Source organism: Leptopilina heterotoma, unplaced genomic scaffold (genome assembly GCF_015476425.1).
Source record: "Leptopilina heterotoma isolate Lh14 unplaced genomic scaffold, ASM1547642v1 Lhet_54, whole genome shotgun sequence".
Taxonomy (NCBI): Eukaryota; Metazoa; Arthropoda; class Insecta; order Hymenoptera; family Figitidae; genus Leptopilina; species Leptopilina heterotoma.
Genome location: NW_025111118.1, coordinates 5,665,133 through 5,678,785, shown reverse-complemented (window position 1 = coordinate 5,678,785; position 13,653 = coordinate 5,665,133). Strand labels below are relative to the sequence as shown.

At 22.0% G+C, this 13,653-nt stretch overlaps 2 protein-coding genes across 2 annotated transcripts in view; one reads left to right on the top strand and one right to left on the bottom strand.

The window, feature by feature from the left end:
* Positions 1-13,653, top strand: part of LOC122508535 — an 843,732-nt gene that overhangs the window by 7,561 nt on the left and 822,518 nt on the right. The gene's annotated exons all lie outside the window — the stretch shown is intronic.
* On the bottom strand, positions 6,055-12,904 carry LOC122508534 (thyrotropin-releasing hormone-degrading ectoenzyme-like). The gene is made up of 12 exons (XM_043621948.1): positions 12,796-12,904; positions 11,586-12,071; positions 10,382-10,837; positions 9,619-9,799; positions 9,321-9,477; positions 9,097-9,178; positions 8,603-8,988; positions 8,052-8,329; positions 7,768-7,961; positions 7,254-7,547; positions 7,106-7,184; positions 6,055-6,401 (listed from the first exon to the last, which is right to left on the bottom strand). Exons 2-12 carry the CDS (start codon positions 12,068-12,070, stop codon positions 6,297-6,299), a joined length of 2,697 nt encoding a protein of 898 aa, XP_043477883.1. The 5' UTR covers position 12,071; positions 12,796-12,904; the 3' UTR covers positions 6,055-6,296.

The window sequence follows — 13,653 nt, the reverse complement described above, 5'->3', positions numbered from 1 at the left end:
AAATCAGAAATTAGTTTTTAAATTGATTGATGAGCAATTTATAAATTTTTTGTGCAATATTATGTCATGAACATAATAAACAAAATTCATTAATTTTTTTGCACGCGTGATTTTTGTTTTAAAAAAATGCAATTTACAATTTAAAAATTCAATAAATAATGGACTTTCAACAATGAATAAGTAGTTCAATTAAATATTTAATTTAAAGAACAATTATATTTATAATAAATACATATATAATTTCGTTTTTCAAAACTTTTTTCTACCTTCAGCAAAAATTTTCATATTTAATTTTTCATTTATTTACATAATGATATATTACATATATTTTTTCTTCTATTAAATTTGCGTAAAATAGAAAGTTCAATGTTTAAACTATTAGAAACAATGTATAATTTTTTTCTTTCTTTTTTCTTTTTTGAACCATGAACTTTCCAATGATTAAGGAAATAAGTATTTGTAAAACTAGTTTTTTTTAAATTACTTACACATTTTCTATAAATTATATTTCTTATTAATTATTATAAACTATTGTCGTTGTATTAATTCAATTGAGCTGTGAATTTAATTTTTTATAGAATAATAAATGTTCATGAATCAAAATTCATTTCTTTTCTCTTTTTGAAAAATTAATTTTTAATACGATTAGCATTAAGGGTGCGTGTGTAATTGTATTCTGACGTCATAAACATTTTTGTAGATATTAATTTTAATTATATATTTGCCAATGAAGATAAACAATATCAAAAGTAATAATTGTTAATTAAAAATTTATTTTTAAAACTACTGAAAGAATAAATTTTTTCTATTTTTCAAAATGAATTGAAAAATGAATTGAAAAAGTTTTCAAGTATTTTGAAATAATATAATTAAATTAGAAATAATTGATTAAATAAATTAAATAATTTTATCAATTCATGAAAAACAAGTTTTTCCTCAAAAATTCACAAAAGGGAAAAGCTTGAATAAAAATTTTTATGTGGAAATTTATTTTATTACCCGAATATGGCAAATTGAACGAAATTGTAAACAAAATTTCAAAGTCATAAATTTGTTATAATTTTTCTTTTTTTTTTTGCAAACTTTGCAAAATTCACATATATATATATACATATAACCATATGATGTAAAATGAACTTGGACTTTAAACATTTTTCCACCGTATTACGTCATTTTTATTACGGAATTCCGAATGAACAGAATTGTGCAGAAAACCGTGTATATAATTATAATTAATACGAGTAATTCTTTGATATATGCCGTAATAAAATTGAAAAAATTAAGAAAAAAAAAATGAAAAGAAAACATGTAGTTTCATAAAAATAGTTTTCTCGATTTATCAAATATTTTGCGTGAATTTATTTAAAGAGATTTTCATCAATGAAAAGGAAAATAAAAGGAAAACAAATTAATTCAATCATAATAAGGAAAGAATTTTGCAAAATCTAGGAAGTAATTGTTTTTTTTAAATCTATATAAATTCAAGAGTTTTTATGTACTTTTTATATTTTTCCTTTCTTTCACACACAAATCACTTAATTTTCGTGTTTTGCATTTTCGAACTTTATATTAAACAGTACTTTGTACTCTTGCTATAAAAATTCCAAATGATCAAGTTCTATCAATACGTGAAAATTTTCCGCAAATAAAAAGAAAAGAAATTATAATTAGACTCCATTCAAGCAGAAAGCTATATTGAATGTTAATTTGTTTATTAGAGTTTTGAAATAGGAAAATTATTTATTAGGGGTAATAAATTAATTTTTACTAATTAATTAATTATTGTTGACAATTATTAATAATTAGTAACAATTTAACAATTATTTGCAATTTAATAGTTCGTAACAATTTAAAAGTTAGTAACAATTCAATAATTAGTGACAATTTATTCAACAATTAATAATTAACAAAAAATTAAATTAAAAAAAAATTTAATTATCCCCAGCAATTTAATTTTTATTAATTAATTAATTAATTAGTGACAATTTATTCAACAATTAAGAATTAACAAAAAATTTAATTATCCCCAACAATTTAATTTTTATTAATTAATTAATTAATTAATTAATTAATTAATTAATTATCGATGACAAATATTAATAATTAGTAACAACTTAATAGTTAGTAACAATTTAATAGTTTGTGACAATTTAATAATTAATGACAAAATATTAATTAGTAGCAATTTAGTATTTAGTAATAATTTATTAACTAGCAACAATTAAATAATTGGCAAGAATTTAATAATCAGTGTTAATTAAATAATTATCAACAATTTATTAATTAGCAACAATAAAATGATTAGTAACAAATAATGTGTTGCAATTTGTTAATTAATAATAATATTGTCAATAAATTAATATGTTAATTAATAATAATATTATTGATAAATTAATTAGTAACAATTTATTATTTAGTAAGAATAAAAGCACAGCGCAGCGCTAAAAAATAATTAGTAACAATTTAATCTTTAGTTAGAATTTATTGTTCAATAATTTATTAATCAATAATAATAAGAGTAATAATTAATTAATTAGTGACAATTGGATTTAATAATTATTAAAAATAAAGTAAACAATAACAATTTAATATTTTAGTTACAATGAAATAATTAGTAACAATTAATGAATTGTTGAACTTTTTACAATTTAAAGCATGAAATAGTTTATTCAATGGAAAAGTTTCATAGTCAATATTCATAATTCGACGTAATTCTGAATAACGTCATTTACCAATGAAAATGGATTAATAAAAAAAAAAGATAAACACTTATAACTTTTTTCTTGAAAAAAAAAATTCTTTTCCGTTTTTTTTCATTTCCTAGTGGGTGTAGGTACATAAATGTAAGTGTTTTCCATGATGTGATAATGAGACAGAAAATAATTTATCATTTTATACAAGATCTATGCAATTTCCACAAATCAAAATTTTCATTATATTTTAATTATATAGAACCAACTGTTTTTATTCTCTCTCTCTCCTTTTCTTGCTTAGGCATATAGGATGATTATCTCTAGAAAAAAATTTTTTTTTCCTTATTGTTCTCTTTTAAAATTTTAAAAAAATAACAATATGGAGAAAATATAGTTAATAAAGTTTGCATTTCTTTTAACTCTAAATGTTGTTTTTCAACATTAATTTTCGAGGAAAAGATTAAAATATTTTTAATAATAATTGTTTGAATAATTACCTTCTACGTCGTCACTGGCAATATTCAATATCTTCTTTTTATTAGTTAAATAACACAATTTTCTTTGGTATAAGGATAAATAAATATACCTATTATTATGTATTAATTATAATTAGTAATAAATATTACTATTAGTAATTATTAATTAGTAGCAATTAATTATTAGTAGTAGTTAATAATAATTAGTAATAATTACTATTAGTAGTAATTATTAATTAATTGCTATAAATTATTATTAATAACTAATAAATTAATAGTAATAATTATTAGAAGTAATTATTAATTAGTAGCAATTAATTATTAGTAATAATTACTAGTAGTAATTATTAATTACTTGCTATAAATTATTATTAATAACTAATAATTAATAGTAATAATTAGTAGAAGTAATTATTAATTAGTAGCAATTAATTATTCGTAATAATTACTAGTATTATTTATTAATTAGTGGCTATTAATTATTATTAATAACTAATAATTAATACCTAATAATTAGTAGCAATTAATTATTAGTAATAATTACTAGTAGTAATTATTAATTAGTGGCTATAAATTATTATTAATTACTAATAATTAATAGTAATAATTAGTAGAAGTAATTATTAATTAGTAGCAATTAATTATTAGTAATAATGACTAGTAGTAAATATTAGTTATTTGCTATAAATTATTATTAATAATTATTAATTAGCAGCTATTAATTAGTAGTAATAATTACTAGTAGTAATTATTAATTAGTGATAATTAGTAGTAATATTTAATTAGTAGCCATTAATTATTAGTAATAATTAATTTAGTAATAAATAAAAAATTTAATAATAAGAATTAGTTTAAATTTTAAAAGAAATAAGAATAAAAGAAATTCCGGTCAAAAGTAGAAAAGCAAAAAGAACTTAAAAGTTTAGGTCTAATTCACAATGAACAACAGGTAAATATAATCGAAAAATTTATGTCATTATTAACAGGTCAATATTGTGAAATTAAATAAATAGTAGATGAAAATTTCTATTTAAGAATAATGTAAATAATAAAAAATAATATGGATAACATTTTATTTTTATACACAACTTTTTTTTCCATGGCGGAAATACTTAATAATAATGATTAATTGATAAATATATATAAGAAATAATTGCATATGATATTTATGTCAACCTGCTGATTATTTATTATTAAAGTGGAAAAAGTTATTGCACGTTAAAGAATATATAAACTTAATGAAAAAAACAATGGAAAAATAGAAAAAAAAAAGAAATTATGAATAACACTACCTCTACACTATATTAATAATAATTTTTATTATTATAGATTTTTACAGTTTGATAATAATTAAATTTTTTTTTTTCTTTTTTTATTTGATAAACATTTATAATCAGTTGTGTTTGTGTATTTTTTTAAAATAATTTAAACATAATAGTATTTATATTTTAAATTGTTTACTTTTCTTCTCGATTGTTTACAACATTTTTAATTTGTTTATTTTTCTACTGTTGGCTAATGATGCGTGGATAATTTAAAGTTAATTTTGTAAAAATATTGGTAAATATATTTATTGTTCTCTCATTGATTGTTTTATTAAAAAAAAAAAAGTTTGACGACAAAACATTTTTAGAGTTTTTTTGAAATAAATTTCAAAGATTTTCTAAACAATAAAATAAAAATATAAATTTTATTTAAATAATTTTTAGTTTTTTTCATTATAAATTTTTTTCATTTTCTTAACAAATTTATGAACAAGAAATTAACAATTATTAATTTATTTCAGTATTTAAATAATAAATCAAATCAAATTATTTATTAATATTAAAAATAATTTTTTTTTGTTGAAATATTTTTTGAATTTTCGCTGTATTTTTCTTCCTTTGGTTTTTTTCCAAAATGTTAAACTGTTAGTTTTTTAAAATAACTTGTGAATTAAATTTCCATTCATCGATTTTTTTTTGTTTGTTTATTTTACGATTTCAAATTCTACTTCTGATATGGGAATTTTTTGAAAGGTTAAACTTGCCAATATTCCTCTGAAACCGTTATGTTTTTTTTTCATTTTGTATTTTTTCTTTTTTAATCTTCACCAGAGGAATGAACGTAGTATAACAAATTTTGTAAAGTCGATGGACGCTCTATGGGTATAATAATATATTCATCTAACTTTTGCAAAAGAAAATTAGCATAATACAATAAAAGTATAGCTATAGATTTTTGTCAACATTCCACACTATCGAGACGAATCACTAGTTTTTGTGTGTTGAAATTTATAATGGTGATTTTAATCCTTTCGCAGTGGAAGATTTGGATCCTACTATATATATATATATATACAATTAAATACATCACGAGCCTTGAAAAAAATTTTTAAAAAAAATTCGTCTTCTATTTGATCATCTGAAATCTTGGAAATTTTCTATCTGGAAATATTCCATTGATGATGGTCCCATTTTTAGAGCGATTTTAGTTTAATGACTCCATAAAGTATTTTTGGTAAAAAGGTTTCTTTTTAGAAAAAAGATCCATTTTTTGTTCCTCAAAAAAAAAAAAATTTTTAACCATAGAGTTTCAAAACGATTTTTCTAAATTTATATTTTACAACACTTATAAATTTATATTTTCAAAATATAAAATAATAATAAAGAAATACAAAATAATAGGTAATAAAAAATATAAAAATCAAAATATGTAAATTTACATTTTGCGAATATAAATTTGTATTTATTTAAATTTAACAATTGATTTTATTTTTATTTATTTATTTTTACTATTTTTTTGTTTTTAATTTTAATTATTATTATTTTTGTGCTTGGACATTTTTTTCATTTTTCAGCAAAAACAATAATTATTTGCTTTTTGAACTATTAAAAATTTTCCTTATAAATGAATAATAATTTTATTTTGAATTTGTTAACAGTAAAATTTTAGTTGTTGGTAAAGGTTTAAAAAAAAAATATAAACATTTAAATAACAAACGTTGGTAAACTAGGGAAGATATGATAACAAATTTTGCTTCTGATTTTCGCTGAAAAACTTCAGCAAATTGAATGTAGGATCGCTACTTTTCATACAATTTTCAAATAAATGAAAATAATTCAAAGTTGTTGAGAAAAACATTTTTTTATAATATTTTACTCAATTCTATTTCTTCTTTTCTCGTAGAAATCAATGGTTTCATTGCTTCAATAATTTTTTGGTCCTCCTTTTCTTCTATGAAATTTTTAATCTGGAAATAATAAATATAATTTGTTTCTTATTCATTAAATTTTTTTAAAAATTATTATTATACTTCATCTGTTAAAAAAAATAATAATCATTATTGATAATTAAATTAAATTAATTAAATTAATTAATTAAATTAATATTTTAATGTCTTTGAAAATAGTTTAATGATTTTAATTATAATGATTTAATTATTCTTTTATATATTTTGAAAATTTTGTAAGACATTTTTAAAACTTTTTTAAGATTTTTTTGAAACAATTTTTAAAAAATTTTAAGAATTTAATAATTAGATTAATTTTTGTAATTATAATAATAATATTAATAATATTAATAATAGTGCAATTATTAAATTACAACAATGAATTAAAAAAAAGTAAAATATTTATAAATAATAATTACAATAATTACAGTGATATTAAATATTAAAATAATAATTGAGATAAAGTTTTTCGAATTGATAAACTTCCGAACTAAAATAATTTTTCTGTTAGTATCTAGAGGCAATTTTAGTCAAAACAAATTTTTAATTAATTGTAAATTTTATCCAGAGTTGGAAAATTAGTTGGGTAACAGAAGGTAAGAATTTCAATTTTCAAAATTAAAAATAAAAATAGTTAATTTTTAATAATGAAAAAAGTAATGAATTTTTGAAAATAACTAATTAGTAATTTAGTAATTTTTGAATAATATTTTATCGAAACTCACTTTTTCTAATTTTTTCACACCTTTGGCGGCGTAGATAATATTTTCGTAGACGCTGGACAATGAATTTTTACTATTGAGTCTAAAACATAAATTAATTTTTATCCATTCTAATGATAATAATTAAAATAGCTTTTATTTTGTTTCTTACCTCTCTTTAATCTCTTTTCGATTTTCATCCACGAAACTTAAAGTCAAACCAAGATTTGTCTTTGAAGCAAAAGCTATTACTTCCAAAATTTGAGAATCAGAAATAAGACTATCATTTTCGATGATTAAATTTAGATATTTCGTTAAAGTTTCATTATTATTACGACAACTGAGAGCTTCGAGTACATCTTTGTCTTTAGTTTTCCTAAAAACTTCCAACATTGAATTCCAAATTGTCTTGTTGGCATTCCTCAAACCAGCGCAAAGTATCCAATCTTTGTCATTGGTTGGTAATCTAATAAATTAATTTTTGTATTAATAGTAAAATATTAATGAAAATTACAAGGAAAAAGTTTTCACTAGAAAAAGCGATAAATTTTTAGTAGAATAGCGAAAGTCTTAACTAAAACAAATTAAACGCTAATAAGAAAAAATTATTTGATTTTTGTCACAGAATCAAAAAACAAAGTTATTCTTATTCAATTTCCGTGATGTGAATTTCTTTTGGTTCTTACATATCAGGATTGGAATTTTCCAAAACTTTGGAAACGTATTTGTCGGCTCTCTCTAGGCACGATTCCATTTTATAGTCACATGATAATTTTAATACTCCTCTGCGTAGTAGACAAGTGAAAATATCATCGTTCTCCTTTTGCTCAGAACCAACACGAGCTAGGACACTATTTATTGTCAATACTTTAGCAAAGGTCTGAAAAAAATCACACAAAGTTAATATTAACTGGTTTGAAATGAAATTTTCACCAATAAAAATTAGTCTTTTGAAAAGAAATTTTTCCACCTGCATTGCTATTGATATGATAAAGTTATCCTGATTATTTTGAAATTCATTGAGAATTCGAAGACCCGCAATCCATGGTATATAATCGTCTTCTTGATGTAGATATGTTAAAATTTTCAAAAAATCACTAAACTCCATTTTCTTATTTTGAAAAATATACACAGCGTCTTCGATAATTTGCAATCGATTTAAAACATGGATTTTTGAATAGTTTTTCGAGTTTAAGTAGTCGATGATTTTATTCCAATTTGTTTTGTCATAATTAACACGATAGTAGCCTAGAATGAAATAAATGATTTTATTACCCGAGTCAGGTATTTATAGTAAGCAAATAAATATTAATTTTTGTCCCTTCTATTAGAAAGCAATAAATTTTGCACGGGGCGAACTTGGCACACGCTCCACTCCTGAGCTTCGCTGCAGGCGGAGTGGGGACTCCCCACTCTAACCAACTCGGCGCCTATATAAGTAAAGCGCTCAGCAGGGACAAGTCACTCTCTTCCCAGCATCAATACAGAGCAAGAAAAAATTATACACTTTGAAAAAACTACCAGTATTTTCCACGTTAACAATTATCCAGTCGTTGGGATCAATTCCGTCAATAATTAATTCCTTCTGATCGGGACTCAACCAATGTGTCGGTAAGGTTGTGGCCAAATGTAATGTTGAATTTGTAACAAAATTTATAGGAATCCACCATTTTTGATTTTTGGAATTGGTATCATTGTAGAATTTATTACAAATAAGACACTCCTGGGTTATTTTTACTGTTCCGGTATTGTAATCTCTAACGACATTCACTACCGGATAGCCTCTTTGTTTCAAATAAGGATCCATCATTTTTTTTATGTCCATATCTTTGTAGGGAACATTGAGTTCGATCATAGCTTCAGTTAATGACTCCCAAAGATCGTCTGTATTCACTGCTTGAAATTGACTACAAAAAGAAAACATTTTTACTGTAATTTTCTTATTGGATTTGTAGTAATTGTATCGTATTTATTTAAAGATGAAAAATGTACCAGTTTCACAGAAAAGTACTTACTGTTTTTGTAAGTATTTTCGAATACCTGCATCGAATACTTCTTTTGATAGAATGTTGACGATCATGTGAACAATTGCTGCACCTAAAAATCAATGTCGTTTTTAGAAAGCAAATACAACTAAAAATTATAAGTTAAGAATGAGTTTACTATCTTTACTGGTTGAAGTCAAAAAAGCAGAAACATAAATGAAGGAAATTATTTCATTGAGTGAATAAATTAATACCTTTGCAATAAGTGAGAGTTTCGAAAGTTCGAATTATTTCGTCATTAGATTTTAAATCCGGAGTTAAAGTCAAAACAGAAGAATTCCTCTCAAAATCAAGAGCCTCGTATTTATTCGTAGCTACGAAAACTTCTAATAGTCTTGGTTCGTCCAGTGTCTAAAATTTTTTTTTTTTATTTATTAATATTAAAATTGCGTTTCTTTAAATTAAATTTTGAAACAAAACCATAATTGAAAATTTTATTTTAAAATAACAAAAAAATTAAATATAAATACATTGAATAAAAAATAAATTAACCTGACTAGCGACAATCCATTGAATATACTGACAAAATCCTTCACTGAGCCAGAGGTCTTTCCACCATTTGGGAGTTACCAAGTTACCAAACCATTGATGACAAATTTCGTGAGATGTTAATAAATATGCGGTCATAATTTTATCTGTTGAAAGATTCATGGGATTTCCAAAATCTTCTTCTCTGGAAGGTTTAAAAGAGTATCATACTATTTATGTGATTATTAATTATTAATTAATAAATAATAAAACAGTAGAGTTTATCAATCACTATGAGTCAGGTAATAAAAATAAATCATTAATAAATATTATTCATTTTTGTCTCTACTATTCAAAAAATTCTAAATTTCGTGCGGGGCGAATTTAGCATACGTTCCGCTCCTGAGCTTCTCTGCAGGCAGCTAGAGTGGGGAGCTCCCCACTCCAACTGACTTGGCGGGTATATAAGTAAAACGCTCGGCAGCGACGAGCCACTTTCGAAGCGGCATTAACACAGAGCGGAACTTAAGTGTCAGACAATATTCGAATAAAATTAATTTATTATAAATTAAAGCAAATCTAATTAATCTTTTGAGCCTAATAATAAAGATCAATGAATAATAAATAAAGGTAAATAAAAAATAAATAAAGATAAATAAATAGTAATAATAATAAATAAATTATAAAATGAATAGGACTTTTGAGTCTTCTGCTACAGAAGTCTTCTGCAATTGTATAAAATTGCTGAAAGTGCCTTTTAATTTTAAAACTAAAAATTAAAACTTACTTGTAACTAATGAGTCCCCAATTCTCAATAGCTTCCGAAAGGTGTGGAATTGCAACGTGATTTTGCTTTTCCAATACATACGGAATTTTTGTGTAATTTTCAAAAATTTCAACTGTCTCTTGTCCTATTTCATAAACAATTCTCATGTGTAAATGAGGATTTTTTCTTGACCAAACAGTAAATGTTTCATTCCAATTGGAGTTTCTTTTCAAATCATTAGTAATTAAAAAGGCCACCAAATAGGTTGACATTTTTGGTGTTTCTTTAAAATCTGTCCATATTTTTCCATCACTTTCTGGATTTTCCCTCTTCTTTTCCATTGGCATATTAGACAAAACCGTGTAATTCGGAAAATGTTTTATTGAAATTTCAAAAGTTGCCTTCAAACCCGGTTCATCCCAACAAGGAAATGCCTCGCGTGCGTAAGTTGGTTGAAAAAGTGTAGAAATGAGATGTCTGCAATATTTTTTTTATTTTCTACTATATTTGTATTTATTTATACTCCTATGGTATTTGTTCTTAATAATAAAAATTTTTCTATTTTATTTGTTTGAAAAATTAAATTATTCTAACAGTGTTTCTAATTTATTATTTGTTTTGTATTTTATTATTAATATTCAATATTTTATTTTAAAAACAAATATTGTATTCTTTCAAATATATAATGATATATTTGAAATTGTATTGTATTTATTTAAATAATTAAATTCTACTGATGTTTCAAATTTATTATTCTGCTAAAAAAGATGAATTATTCTAATATTGTTTCAAATTTGTTATTCTATTTGTTTAAATAATTTAACTGTTCTAATATTGTTTCAAATTTATTTTTGTATTTATTTAAATAATTTAATTATCCTAATATTCTTACAACTTTATTATTTTATTTGTTTAAATAATTTAATTAGTTTAATACTGTTTGGAATTTATTATTCAATTTGTTTAAATGATTTAATTATTATAATATTGTTTGAAATTTATTATTTTATTTTTTTAAATAATTTAATTATTTTAATATTGTTTAAACTTTATTATTCTATTTGTTAAAATAATAAAAAAAAAATTGAATGTAAAAAAATCCCTAGTGGGAGCGAATCTCGAACCTACTACCAAACACCAACACTCACCTAACGACTGTGACCATTGTAGAAAATTTTTCTTTCCAATTTCATTATTGAAAATTAATTAAACTTTTTCTACTTACACTGTTTCATTTTGATCATTTTTGTAAGAGTTTTTAAAAAGTCCAGCATCACTGTTTCTGATGACACCGTGAAATCTTAAATGAAGTGTATAATTTCCCGGCAAAAGTTCCTTGGAGAATGTTAAAATTATAAAATCTCGTTCATCATCAATAATATGTTTATCTGGTAAAATTGTTTCCTTATATCCATTTAAAGTTGTTTCATCAACAACAATTGTTAAATTCGAGGCATGTAGTGTTAAATTTTTTGTTCCCTCTACAATTTCAAGGGAAATTTCAACTTCACCGTCAAATGTAAAATTTTCCGGAGGTAAATGAGGATTTATATTTAATTTATAATGTCTTGGAATTGTATTATTCGGTAGACGATAATCATTTGAATTATTTTCAATCACTTCTGGGGTATTTCTAATTTCTCTGCTCAACAATTGGTGACTATTTGTTGTCAAAAGTAGCAGAAGAAGAAATTTCAATCGTTCTTTCATTCTGTGGTTAAAAAAATATTTCTTTTTATTTCAATTATTTCTTTTAATTTCAATAATTAATTTCAATTAGTAATAAATTTTTTAAAATTAAAAAAAAAATATTACAATAGTATAAAGTTTTGGAAATTAATTTTTTGGCTACTGTTTTTAAAAACGATACCTATAGGTACTTTAGTTTTTTTTTTTAATTTTTGACTATTTAGTTATTATTTAAATTATTATTTGTATAATAATAAAAGTGATAATTTTAATAATAATAATAATTCGATACCTTAGTGTAAAACTGTTCTATCTTCGCGTCGAGCTGTAAACCGAACTATCTCAATGTTAGTTTACTTGACTTCCTTGATTTGTTATGAACACAATTTCTTTTTTTATTTTTAAATTCTGTCCAATTTGTGTAAGTTGTTAAAAGCATACAATAGATTTTATAATAATACGTAATACACTTATGGCAATTATTTTTTATTACTTATTTCATGCTTTAAATCTATGAATGTGCAAACCTGTCAAATTTGAGATTGCACGGTTTATGGCTCGACGCGAAGAAATTATTATTTATTTATTATTATTATTATTATTTCTTATTTAATTATTAACAAAAATAAACGCAAACAAGTCCAGTTCATTATTATTATTATTTTTGTAAAAATTATTAATTAAGGTAACAATAATAATTTAAATATTTTCTGAATAGCAATATTCGAGTAAAATATTCAACATACCTTTTAATTAAAGACTGACAAAATGATTAATTAATTAATTATCGAACAACTTCTTTAGACTGAACGATTTTCAATAGAAATTAGCAATTAGATGATAGCGATACTCTTGACCCGATGAACTGTGATTGGATAATGTGCCTTGATTTTTAAAACTTTGTAATTATTTATATTTTTTTTCAAAAAAAAAAATAATTTGAACTGTAAACAATTACAATTTTTGCTGTAAAAATGGAAGAAAGTTTTTTTTGCTGTTGTTAAGAACAAAAATAACGTTTATAAATTATTGTAAAAGATTTTTAATTACAAAAAAGCATTATACAATTATTATAATTAGAAATTACTAATTTTCTGTACATTATTTTCTATTACATTCTTTTGGGAAAGTTTACAAAAATCTTTTTTTTTAACAAAAAATAGAAAAAAATGTTTTTCCTTTTTGAAAAAAAAAGAAATTTAATTATTAAATATTATATTTATATAAACAAAATAAAATTGATGACAATAAACCAGAGAATTATTAAAAAATTATTCAATACTTTTCTTCCCTCCCTGAGTTAAAAAATCATTTAAACTACAGATTAATGAAATTTCCATCTTTTCTTACACCATAAAAATGACTAAATTCTTTTTTAACTTTTTCTTTATAAACAATATTTTTAATTATGTAAACGAATATTTATACAATAGAAATAAGAAAAAAAAAATAAAAAAAAAAGATAAATTTCCAAATTCACTATTATTTTTTATTTTTATTATCTTCTTTCATTGATTTTTATCCCTTTTTACTTTTTTTATTAGAAAATTTAATTTATTATCAAAGTTTTTAATTTTTATCAGAAAATTTTCGATATTTTCTTT

What these genes read in the sequence shown, in the direction of transcription:
- LOC122508534 (XM_043621948.1), bottom strand. Translation starts at nt 12,070, where the DNA reads ATGAAAGAACGATTGAAATTTCTTCTTCTGCTACTTTTGACAACAAAT. An exon ending in TGTTAACGTGGAAAATACTG is followed by an intron (nt 8,330 to 8,602) that starts GTAGTTTTTTCA and finishes ATTTCATTCTAG; the next exon opens with GCTACTATCGTGTTAATTAT. An exon ending in GTGTGAAAAAATTAGAAAAA is followed by an intron (nt 6,402 to 7,105) that starts GTGAGTTTCGAT and finishes TATTATTTCCAG; the next exon opens with ATTAAAAATTTCATAGAAGA.